The sequence below is a fragment of the Boleophthalmus pectinirostris genome, unplaced genomic scaffold (assembly GCF_026225935.1).
Source record: "Boleophthalmus pectinirostris isolate CB_2022bp ecotype Guang Dong unplaced genomic scaffold, ASM2622593v1 HiC_scaffold_12, whole genome shotgun sequence".
Classification (NCBI taxonomy): domain Eukaryota; kingdom Metazoa; phylum Chordata; class Actinopteri; order Gobiiformes; family Gobiidae; genus Boleophthalmus; species Boleophthalmus pectinirostris.
In genome coordinates this window covers 22,538,479-22,551,138 of record NW_026571018.1, presented here as the reverse complement: position 1 = coordinate 22,551,138, position 12,660 = coordinate 22,538,479, and the positions used below count along the sequence as shown (strand labels likewise).

General features: G+C 42.9%; 1 protein-coding gene across 1 annotated transcript; it reads right to left on the bottom strand.

Annotated features, from left to right (window-relative positions):
* Positions 1-3,072: 3,072 nt before the first annotated feature.
* arhgap35b (Rho GTPase activating protein 35b) lies at positions 3,073-12,425 on the bottom strand. The gene is given in 8 exon segments (XM_020933510.2): positions 3,073-5,315; positions 5,317-5,406; positions 5,887-5,992; positions 6,173-6,304; positions 6,425-6,502; positions 6,781-6,922; positions 7,011-10,892; positions 11,834-12,425. Coding segments are annotated over 7 exon segments (4,578 nt in total). The 5' UTR covers positions 10,728-10,892; positions 11,834-12,425; the 3' UTR covers positions 3,073-5,002.
* Positions 12,426-12,660: the final 235 nt, after the last annotated feature.

Below are 12,660 nucleotides of genomic sequence, written 5' to 3'. Positions count from 1 at the left end.
ATGGGGGGCTCAGTGTCCTGCTCAGCTGCTCTCTTACTGCAGGAGGCTGTCGTCCGGTGGAGACCCAGCTAACCGGACTTTTTCATGTACTCCTGGGACTCTTGAAAAACTACTAACTCAAACTAACAGATCCAGCAGGCTGGTGCTCGCTCTGCTAATTTTTTACTGGGGTTGCACTGCGCAAAGCCCGGAAGCAATCCTGTGGTCATTTTGAAAAGCTGACTATGATTGAGGAGCTCTGTTATTACAAGATGAAATTTTTGATAGCCAGTGTGAAGCTGTGTGGTCATCTGTCTCTCATACATGCTCTGTCCTTACTTTAGTCTTATTATCTATTTGAAAACTTGAAGTTAAGTTTCCTCTTCTAACTGTTACCCCTTCTCATGTCGCTTAATGTCCCACATTGAGATTGGCAAATTTACATTTTAAAAATTCCATAAAAATCAGGTAAGCTTTCAGAAAAGATCAAAGTTTTATCATGTGAAAACTTTCTGCACATCTCCAAATGAATGACACATGTGTAATAATTCACATGACAACCCAAATAAGTAGCTTTGATTTCTCACATAAAAATAGAGATTATTTGGTATTATAAAGAATTACATATATATTTCTATGTATAGTATTGACATTTAAGTGAAATTATGACAAAGTATTAATAGTGTGCACGTAAGTACTGGTGAAGTGCATACTGCAATTTATGGTATGGTCTACACTACTAAATTTATTAAAAGACAATCGCTCAGTCACATGAAGAGGAATTTAAAAATGTTGGATTAAATAAAGATAAGTGAATATATAATATGTTCTGTATGGTACTGTTGGCTGACTGCGTTAGAGAAGAGATTTGAGTTTAATTTACAATCTCAATATGAAGTACAAGGGTTCTGGTGAGTCCTAAATAACACACAAATACTATGTAGCATTGTCCTTACTGTGTGTGTTTGGAAAATACCAGGACAAAGGAGTTTATTATACCATTTATGGCTTTGAAGAGGAGACCTGGGAGTGGTACATTTCAATAATATCTATGTAAAATCTTCTAATCAGTATTACAATCAGACTATCTCCTATTATTGTTGTTTTTATTTTATAACAGCTGCTAAAATCTATTACTAAACCAGTATTATGGCCCAATTGCCACTGTCACAAACTAGACAGAAATCCTAGTCATGATGTGAATGAAGCTTAAATAATATACTTAATGTCAGGGAGATCATTTTAAGATAATATAATGTTCACTCAATTGAAATATCTTATATAAATGTTTTCCTATTTCTGCGGTACTGTATATGTCCCATTTGTTTTCTCCCAATGTACATTCACACTCACAAAACTTCAAGGAGGGTCTTTTTTGAGACGCTCCTGAACAGTGTTTTGTAGTTTTCATTAATTTATTAATTTGTTTCTTTGTCCATTTGTCTGACTTAAAAGAGTTTAAGGATATATTTTATATGTATTTTATTAAATTAATTACATTTTTTGTTTTGTTTCAGCAGTTCTGGTACATGGCCTAAACCAGTCCAGCCTTGTCAAATCAGGGACCCGTAGCTCTTTTGGTCACTAGTGTACATAGCGGTGGACATGAGCAGGTCAGATCAAGTGGTGCGTTCAGGCTCCTGTCCAAGCCCAAATGAATTCAATTCAAATGTCACTTCCTAAACATGGCTCCTTGATTTGTCCCTTTGTGAGTGTTGTTTATAAATCAAGTCTTGTACATAAACACAGTTTTGTATGAAGAGCTATTTTCAGCAGAACAAATCAGGGGACCCATCAGGTTTGGATGCCCCGCTTTCAAAATCTAAAATCAAACATTATTTTATTTCTGAAATGGGCAAATTATTCTTTTCCCTTTATGTGTTTGATACCAATTTGTTGACTTTTAATTGTTTTTAAAAGGTCTTTTGATGTTGTCATTTGTCCCGTTAACTTTTATATTATTTTATTTATTTTTTATCCTCAAAGTCATTGCATGCTTGCTTAAAGGGAAAATAGAAGGAAAAATGTATGAAAATCAAAGCAAAATCAAAAAAAAGTTGCGGGTATCCCAAACATTTGTTTGAGTTGCTTGTTATAGCAAATGCTTGTGTTCAAAGGTACATTTTCTATGAAAAGAAACAAAAACTAAAAAGATCATTCTAACACCTTGTGCAATAAAGCTATCTTTCATATGTTATGGCTTCTGTCAATTTCAAACACTTTCTCTGGACAAATAGGCCTAATACAATATATAATCTTGTTTACATGTGCAGAATATTGGATTCATTATGAGGCTTTGAGTGAGATAAAGGTAACAGTTAGACTCCTGTGTGCAGTTTGTAAGGACATCCATGCAGTCTAAATACTATAAATGTGCATTTAGCTTGTTTACATATTACTAAAATATAACCCTTACTGTATATAAAAGTTTTGCCAATGCAGCGAAAGGGTATACTGTAGGTTTAAAGGGACAAAGTATCTGCTTTACTTCTTACAAAAGGCCACAAGATGGCAGTGTAGTATAGTCCCTCGAGATGAAGAGTGACGCTGACGGACCCTTGCCACTGAACGGGGGCAGTCGTTCATGACGGAGATGCTGTTAATAATTAATCTAAATAGAGTCACCTGCACTGGCCCCAGCTACTACACCAGCGTGTTGGTCTATTAGGTCAATGTTATTTTACTCAAAAGTCCTACTGCACTGAAATTATAGCTATGAAAGCTTGACTCCCTGTGTTTGTTTACTGACCTGCCAATCACAAATATCACTCAAACCACCCACTATTCTACGACAGCGGAGAAAGCGCAGATCAAAACATCATAATTAGACGCGTGTTGTATTGTGAGATGTCAGCGGGGTGTGATAGGTCTTTTCAGGCGCTGTCTGCCTCTTCACAATAACAGTCCTTAAACAGCCAAGACGCGAAGTGTCAGATCGGTGGTCCCCGTCACAGTAGGATTCATAAAACTGCTTTTGTGCAGCTTAACAACAGCACAGATGGGCTACTTGTGCCACCAGTGAAAAACAACAGGTGCTGAGGACAATTTTACAAGATTTAATTTATTAACTATTATACAGTTCACATAAGGCCTTCATCTTCAAACACTTCAAATTTCATGGTCTGTCCTTGGTGCACAGTAGATATGCTTCTTCTACTTAAGTATTTTCATATTTGTTCTGTCTAATTTTATGTTTTAAAATGGAAAGAGGCTTTCATACTTCATTTGAGTATTTTAAATCATGCATTAACCTTAAGTGGCCTTGAACCATTCACAAAAATTGTAAAAATGGACTTTCAATCATTGAAATACACACTAGAAATGTCTTCTACCATTGACTAAAGGGTGGAGCCCCCAACATACAAATAAACATATTATAGAGCAGTATGCACTTTGCCAATGTTGAGTTTGGTCTAATGATTGTGTACACCTGGAGTTAGCGGCAGGTTGATGATTCTGTCATAGTTTGGAAAGACAAACTGCAAACAGCATTGTGATCGAAAAGTACCAGTGAATTCAGCTCCCAAAACCAGTGCTCTACATACAATGAATGGACCAGGACAGAGACACGCAGAGTCTGGGTCTGCTGGTTCAGTTTCTCCAAAGACTTCATTCAAGACAGTGCTTCACTTCCATTGGATCGTTAAATGATTGTGTCTTCATTTACAATGCTACCATTGAACATGTGTTGCTTGTTTTTTTTCTGTAAAAGGGGAGGGTGTGTAAGCCAGCGCTAAACTAACTCACTAAAGCAGCAGATGGGTCTTTCCCAAGTCCCATTCACAATTATATAAGTCTACAGGGTTGTGTTTACTGGGACCATTGAAACAGTGAAAGGACTAAACCGTCTGAGTTACAAGTCCTTAATATTAGATGAAAACAAAGAGGTTGGCTGATAGGCAGCCTCAGCAATACATCCCCAAGCCTCTAAGGTTTCAAGCCTGTAGTCTCCATAGTCACCAGATGGCAACATAGTTGTGTTATGGTATCACTAGTTACACATTACAGCTCCCCATTTCACTTCGCATCTTTCACGTGACTGAAAGCAGGCAATCTCTTTTTAAATGCAGCCTAAACGTCCCTAAACGTCCATTTAGATCAATCAACAAATGCAATCTAGACAAATGTTTCAAGTAAACTAGCTTTCACATGGCTGGGTGAATAAGGAAATGGTCGGATACAGACTTCCCATTTGTCTAGAATGTAACTCTTCTGAATTTTCTGAACATAGGTTTTTACAAAAAGGATCTTGTTTTACAAGCCTGTTCTAATGCCACACTCACCACTAAAACAATAACTGCAGTTAGTCAATGTGGCATCTCAATTATCTTCAGTTAACACTACACTATGAAAAAGTGCTTGGAGATAAGTTAGTGAATACAAAAAGAATATGTCTGATGTAAACAAAGTTTGATCTGCCAATACTCTGTCTGGGCAAGGGTTATGGCTGAGCTATGAAAAAACAGTGATAGATAAAGTGCATCCCTGGATGTGTACCCTTCCCCTGCTCCTGACAGCACTTGTTGAGCAGCTCAATACACAGGAACAGTCCATCAGTCCAGTGGCAGTACTTCATGAGATAAAGAAATTAAAATACAGGTTAAAAACATGGCATGGAGGAGTTTTTTTTAGTATAGGTTAAGTGGTGTCATCAGAAGGCTTGTAGTGACGGGGCTCTCTGTTGCCCTCATTTGTCAGGGCATGGCAGTACCTGTTAGTGATCATCCCAAATACTTACAAACCAGTGCTTTAACTGTTCACATTAGACCAGGACCCAGCCAGAAGCATCCATGGGACATGTCTTCAGGCTCATTTTGTCCTGGTGCTGGACTCAAAACAATCTTCAATGACAATGCTACCACTAAAATATGATGCCCTTAAATTTAGCAAGCACAAATGGATTTTCCTATTAAGGGCAGCTCTGTCTTATGTGGATATAGTGTATACGTCTTGAGGCCCTAGAAGTACTTTTCTGTTTTCTGTAGTGAGAAGGTCCAGCATGGGCACATGTGGCGGGGGTCTCTCACAGTGTTTCCTGTTCAGCAGGTGAGTGATGCGGGTGAGAGTGCTGGTGCAAGGGCGGGAGCAAGGACTGTAGGGGTGACTGGGGCGTGGTGGGGGGCGACTGCTGCAGTGGGCTGAAGTGAGCTCCACTGTGGGGAGGAGAGGAGCGGTAACAGGTGTAGGCAGAGGTGAGGGCGGTGGTGGGGGATGCCGGGAGTCCTCCGAGCCCAGTAGGGGAGTCTATGAGCGGCTGGTTGTAGAAGAAGAAGGCGCACTGATGGATGAAGATCTCGATGATTGTCTGGTAGGTGCGTGTAGCCGTCAGAGCATCCAGTGGTGAAGTCAGGCCTCATCAGCGTGGGCCAAAAGCAGATGGACAGATTCTCACTAGTCATCAGGTTCAGCCTACTCAGCTGGCTCACCCTTTGGACACACAAGCACTGATGTTAACAAAAGGCAGACAATTAAGTGAATTCACTGTGTAAATTCCTCACTGTAATAGATTTGTGAACTGAAAAACAGTGCTATGTTAAATAGGCAAAATGTACACCAAATAAACGGAAACCGTCAATTAAACAAACACATCAAATACACTGGAATTTATCTATGTACATGTAACTTTTCTGATGGGGGATCCACCAGCTGCTTGTATCCATGGAAATGCTATTGTTGCTTTAACAGAAATGTTCCATCAAACACCTTGAAAAACATGTTAATGTGACTGTGGCAGGACTGGTGGCTTGTTTCCATAAAGATAGATATGTTTAATGCCATACTATGGAACAATACAGAAACAACATCTCTAGGAAGATAAGTAGGTGGTGGACCCTACACCAGAAGAGTTAAAGTTGGAGTATAGTAAATACATAAGAGCAAAAGAAACACAGCATGTGCAGAACTCACTTGTGTAAGTGGCTCATGACATATTTAAAGACATCATAGTTCTCTCTGGGGAACTTCCTCAGGACATCCTTCATGGTGTACAGCCTCTGTTCTCGGTCATTAATTTCTGTGAGCAGAGGAAGTTTGGATAAAACTTTCATCATCAAACTGTGATCTAAAGCTTGAAGAGTAATATAGAATATTTCAACAAACAAAGTTCACTCAATCCTCCCCCATCCTTCTCCCCTTAAAGAAACAATCTTTTTATGTTGTACGGGACCCTCCCAGCACAGCGGTGTTTGCTTACTGAAAGCCTCCAGTAGGTCCACCTGCAGAGCACAAGGAACCAGGGGCTCAGGCAGCTCAGAGAAGAAGCTTTTGAGGGCTCCTGCAACAGTGTTGATGGAGAAGTCCTTTTCCACCAGATCTAACCCATGGTCTACAAAAAAGGGAAATTAAACAGAGTCAGTCACCAGTCATAACAATCATCTGTGCCAACGCTGTTTATGTTTTGATTATTCAGTGTCATAATTACACACGTGCACATTAATGAACTCACCCTGTTCAAACTGCCTCTGCATGCTCTCCATCTCAGACTTGTTTCCACTCACTCGGTACAATCCTTCTGTGTTGAGTCCTGAGGAAAATCGTGTAGAGCAGAGAAATGGAAAAGGAGTGGGGGGCACAGTGGGGGGCAGCACAAAGCAGAAACACTTCATTAGCTACACTGCAAACAGACACATGCCAGCACACACAACACTCACAGAAGAGATGAACTAGCCTTGTGTTAGTAGATTTTACATCATTTGGATTCAGGGAAGCCAAAATAATACCACATTACTATTATTGAAACTGTACAAGGACATGGCCACATACTGTAATTATTATAACATAAAAGAGAAAAAAAATGCTAACCTGTTGTCTCGATAAATCGGACACACTTCTCAATAAAGAGAGGGATTGGCCTGTCTGGAGACACCACATTCACAAGTGGGACCCCAAAGTAGTTGCTCTCCATTGGCTTGGGAATCGCAGGACGAGGCTTTGTTCTTGTTTTCTGATCAAATAAAAACATAACACAAATTAAAGCATTAAACATTTAAAAATGATGATCAATTATGTTAAATCTTAAAAATATCTCTCACTTTAGCCGTTCGTCGCAGACTCTTCAGTATGTTCCTCTTTTTGGGATCTTCACTCTCCTCAACAAGACTGTCACTTTTCAGGGTCCCATAGTCTTCCTCCTTGGACTTTGTGAGTGCACCCATCTCATCGTCACTACCAATGAAGCTTGTACGGAAGCTGCTGAACTTGCCGAGCCTCTTGGAGCGGTCGCGATAGAGGCGGGGCTTAACCCCCACAGCAGAGAACTTCCTCCTTCTCTCCAGCGAGCTGCTGTCTGCTTCACTGTCTGAGCCGTTTCCATTCGAGTGCATCCTGTTGGAGTTGCGGATAGTGATGATTTTGCCCTGTGTGCTGTCATGGGGCACAGAGTAGATGATCTCTTCATTGCTGAGACGAGGCTTTGTCACAGCATCCAATGGTTCAGCATAATCTGATGGATCATAGCCAACATCTCCACCAGGAACCCAGGTGACAGCAGAGGGCAGGGAGCGGCGATGACCTAGAGTGTCAATGTACGGGTTTCTGCTCACTTTACGAAAATCAAACGTCACACCAGGTTTTACTCGAACTTGGGCTGGTACTTTGTTGTTGAGTTTGTTCTCAAAGTCCCTAATATCAGCGATGACAGAGATGTCACTTGAATCCAAGTCGGGCATGTTGAAGCCTCCTCCGTGAGAGGTGAGCGTGCCATCATAGTATGGAGGAGAGGGCTCCACATCATCTTCAGAATCCAGGTACATAGTGACAGGGCTGGGAGAGCTGCAGCGCGGGGAATACACATTTTCCCCAGTGCAGGCTTCAGCCACATTATCATACATGTGAGTGGCCTCAACTATGTTGCGTTTCTCCACCACTTCCATGAGGAACGAGTGAAACATCTCTATTCTGTGCAGACCCCCCACCATGCCCCCTGAACCACACACCAGAGTATTGAAGCGACCCTCGATCTCATGGGCCAGCTCTTCTCCCGCAATGAGCTGTTCACTGGCATAGTCGCTATCTGTGAGCTCTGCCTGGCTATCCCCCACAGCCAGGATTTGTACTGGGATAATGTCCTGGACCTCACAGAGAAATGCACACAGAGTCTCCAAAGAGGCCTTACGGGAGGCCGAGTACACAGCCATGTATCCATGCACCAACCTGCTCTTTCTCAGAGTGAACGAGGCATGATATGACAGCACTGACATCTCTATAGCCAGCTTGTGTCCACCCACTGTCTGCTCTAATATCACAGAGGTGCCACTGCCGGACATAGGCCTGCAGTGCTGAGGCATGAGGAAAGGAGACAGGAGCTGCTCTATGTCATAGGGGTCTCCGCACATCAAACACATGACAATGCGCAGATCTGCCTCTGGGACAGGCTGAAGAGGGGAGTCTCTGAGGCCAGGGGGTTCAGGGAGGAGGGGCGGAGAGCTGCTACTGAAGGATGTGCTCCGTCTTATGTCCAGAAGACTCCTAAGTACCTGGTTAATCTGGGACTCACTCATATTGTGGCCATAACCAACACCAGGAGAGGCAGGATCTAAAAAGCTACACTGCAGCCTTCGGGCAACCTGCTGTCCCTGTGTTATTAGGGTTAATGCAGTTTCTCCACCAATATCTGAATATGACCCCACTCCTCTCTTAGTCACCAAAAGCAGTGACAAAGGCAGCTGTGCTAACTGACTATCCCTCCTGCCTAGGGTCGACTCCCTCAGTCTCTCCAGGCTTTCTACCACATAAGAGAGTGAATCTTTTGAATTGTACAGACACAGACAACCATGAGGGGTGAAAGTTGGTGTGTGGAAAGAATTGACTGGGAGACGAACATTCCCTTCAATGGGCCGTAAGGTGAGCTCATACATCTTCCCATCTAACACATACCAGTCATCATTTGTGCACAAAGCCCTAATCTCATTGGCGAATTCTCTGGCCAACCCATCCTTCCCAAGTATAACCAGATTGATCCTATCAGCCTTGTTGTCTCCAAAATGACACTTCATGTCATAAAAAGGGTAGTAGGTAGGGAAACGAGACGCTAAAATCTGTTCTATTTTTGAGTCCCCACAGTGTGGACTGCTGGGGCAGGTCTCCTTTGTGGGATGATAGACAAAGTGGATATGCTTCAATACTAGAGCATCTCTTTCAGCTGGAAGCTTTTGTAGCGCCTTAAAGCGCTGTTCCTCCCCCAGGACCTCCTGAATGGCACCCATCTTTTCTTTACTGGGTTTAGCATCCACCTCCAGTTCATAAAACAGCTCAGAGTACTCAAGTAGGAGCTCTTGGAAGTCTTCCTTGGCGCGGTCGATAATCTCCTTCTGGTGGCGGTTATACAGGTCCAAGTACTCAGGCTCCTCCAGCCATTGATAGAACTCCTCATTCATGATGAAGCTCCGTGCCTCCTCCCATGGTTTCCCCGGTGTGACAAACGGAGATGACACTAACTTATGTTTGAACTCCAGTCTGATCTCGGCTCTTCTGCACTCATTACGCAGGTGCTCCAAGTGGGCATTAAAGATGTCCTCTGCCTCTCCAGTCTCTAGCAGGTCTGAGGGGATACGCTCATCCTCCATGTTGTCAATGTGGGATGTGTCCTCCCACGGAGAATCCTCCAACACAACAAACCAGTGAGCAAAGTGTGGTTTGGACTCCAGGACCTTTTGCACCCCGGACCAGCTCAACTGATCAATCTCATCCAGGTCAGGCACTAAAGAGCTAAGTGCTAAAGGAAGAGTGCTTAGATAGATCTTGCGACGTCTCTCAATATGTTCTTGTTTTAAACGATAGACATGCTGTTGGAAAAGCTTTTTGCATTTCGCTGTCCCCTCCAAGAAAACATACTCTTTGTACTCGGGGGAGTTGTTCATTCGCCTGTTGGTGTTTAACCAGGTTTCATTATGATTTTTGACAATACGGTTTATAAGCCACTCATAGCGATCCTTGGCTGATGCGATCTGTTGACTCTGCAGCTTCAGTGCCTCAAAATAAGGAATTATTTTAGGCTTACCCCTGCTCTTATCAATTAGTTGGACTAAAGTGAGAAAAGCAAGATCTACATTTATATTTGAGCGGGCTGATGTCTCGACTACAGGTAGATTCTTTTTAGTAATAGCAAAGGTGTGCGCATCTTTGATATAGCGTTCAACTCCTTCATCACATTTGGTGAGAACCAAAACTATTGGTTTCTTAGTCTTACTCAGCTGACCGTATAAGTTAGTGACAAACTTGAGCTGGTCATCAAAGTTCCTGTTCATGCCGCGGCTCACATCAACACAAAGCAGGAAGCCATCCACCTGAAGCTTTCCTTCAGGCATTTGTTTCTGCTCAAAGTCTTGCTCAAGGCCCAGCTGGTCTGTGCAAAAGTACATGAGCTTCTCTGCTGAGGCCAGCTTTGTGGCAGTGGCCCTTTTGATATAGGGCTGCATCGCAGTGCTACGATGTGGCTGAAATGTCTGGTCATCAATAAATTCAGTTTGCTCCACCACATGCATCCGACATTCGGGTCCCTCTTCCATGACGCGCCCCACCTCCCCCCAAAACAGAAAGTGATCATTGTTCACTACTCGGCCTCCAAAGTCACTGGTGCTCAGGACTGATGTGTGGTCCAGGTAAAAGTCATCGGCACTGGGCCGTACAAAGCGATTACACAGGCAGGACTTCCCCACCCCACACTGGCCTTTCTCCTTCTCTGTTCCAGACAAACCCACCACAACCAGGTTGTAGAGGGGTGACCGGGCATCTTGCTTTTTAGCCATCATAATCTCCAGACGCTCATCCTGCCACAACAGGCACTGTGTAATAAAGTTCACTCAAACATGTGTTCAAACAGACGCTCAGTTCAGACTCTTCGCTGGACTTCAATTTGAATAAATAGCAGAGGGGTGATATCAGCAGTCATTAAGCCAGTCCTTATGAGTCAGACCCTGTGAAAAATAGAAAAGAAAAACAAAAGTCAAAAGAAAGAACTGGGAGAAGACACAATAAGGTATGATAAAAGTAAGATTTACCAAATATTAACAAATATATCCAGCATAGAATACCAAAATAATTTATAAAACTTAAAACATGACAATGTCATGTTAGACCAAGATTAAATCCAGGTAACAACTTTACTGTGAAAAAAACAAACAAAAACTTGAATTACTTGACATCTTTGTTTTAAGTTGTCTTCCCTAAACATGCAGATTTTTATCTTACATGGTGAGGTTTATCTTAAAACAGTGAACTTTATTAGGGCAGGCTGTTGTTTCACAGAAAATAATTTAGTAAATACGACTTTTTCTGCAGTGACCAACAATATAATTAGTAATTCACATCTTTATTACAAAAATAGGTAGGTTGAATAATTATACATGAAAATCACTGTAACAGTAGTTTGTGGGTTACGTGTAAACTGATATGGAAGAGCATACATGGAGAAGCTACTTGCAACATTTACTCTGACAGGGTCAAACAGAACACGGGCAGTTCACTGTGCTCAGCTGGGCTAGGCCTGGTGTACCCAATGAACAAGCAAGTAACCCACAGACAAAAACACCCTTAAATCTGATTTGTGTAGCCAATACAGTCTTCCGTGAATCTGAGGTGAACCTATTGCAGCCTCGTAACCTCCCTGCTCTGATAAGATTTGGCGAGGAAAGATTTGTGCCAAGGATTACTAGTTAACATGAGCTTTAGGGTGCAGAGAGGGGCTGACCACGCCAGGCCATCTGCAAAATGAAACCGCACAGTCTGGTTATTGTGGGATAGTTCTCCCAACATCACACCGATGATGATTAAAGGAAATCATCTGGGCAGTGGTGCAGGGTGTAGCACTTCACACAAGGAACGAGCCAATAAAGAAGTGAGCGTGTAGCGTACATACCAGCGCAATTCTCCTTTCTCCTCTCGCATCTGTCAGGCCACCTCCTGCCGCAGACCTCGCCGCCTGATGTGCACAAGCAGAAGCCGCAGACTGCACTAGATGTCCTTTCTATTTCCACCTATAATACAAAGATCACTCCAACTTGGGCAACCGGGGCACTTCATTTAAATATCCCCTGCCCATGCCTGATTCTCTTGTTTAGTCCCACTGCTTTCTTTGCAATTAAACAGGCAAAGCGAGCAGAAATTTGCCAAAAATGAAACAATTTGCCGTTGTTCCGTGTAGGCTTTTCTTCTTGAGAAATTCAGGCGTTCAAAAATCTACTTATCCGTCTTCTGTTCGCTTGACCACGTTGCTTTTTCTATAATTATTCTGTCCATTGTTGTGGCCACATAATGCAGGGCCGGTCTCGCACACGGAACAATGCTGACTTCGTTGCAATAGCGGTAGTGTTTGGCCTCAAAGGAACACGCGATTTCTGCTACACAGACGCTTCATGTCCCGGTGTATCTGCCAGCCGACTGCGTGTGTGAAAGTGGTCTTTCTGCTGCCAGATTTCCGATAATGGCGGCGGTAGCGGCCCTCCTCCCCGGCTCTGGCTCTCTCTTCTTTTCTTTGGGAAAAGGGAGCAGTGGAGACAGGGGCAGACTCACCCAGCGGCGCCCTCACACACTGCAGCAAGCGGCGCGACCCACCAATGGACCGACCGACCGACCGACCGGGACACTGGCTCTTCACGATTTATCTCTGCATTACTTCATTGCACTCCTATATACACCTTATGCATTTAATATAGAGCCTTACTTAATAGAGTTCATTAATAAATA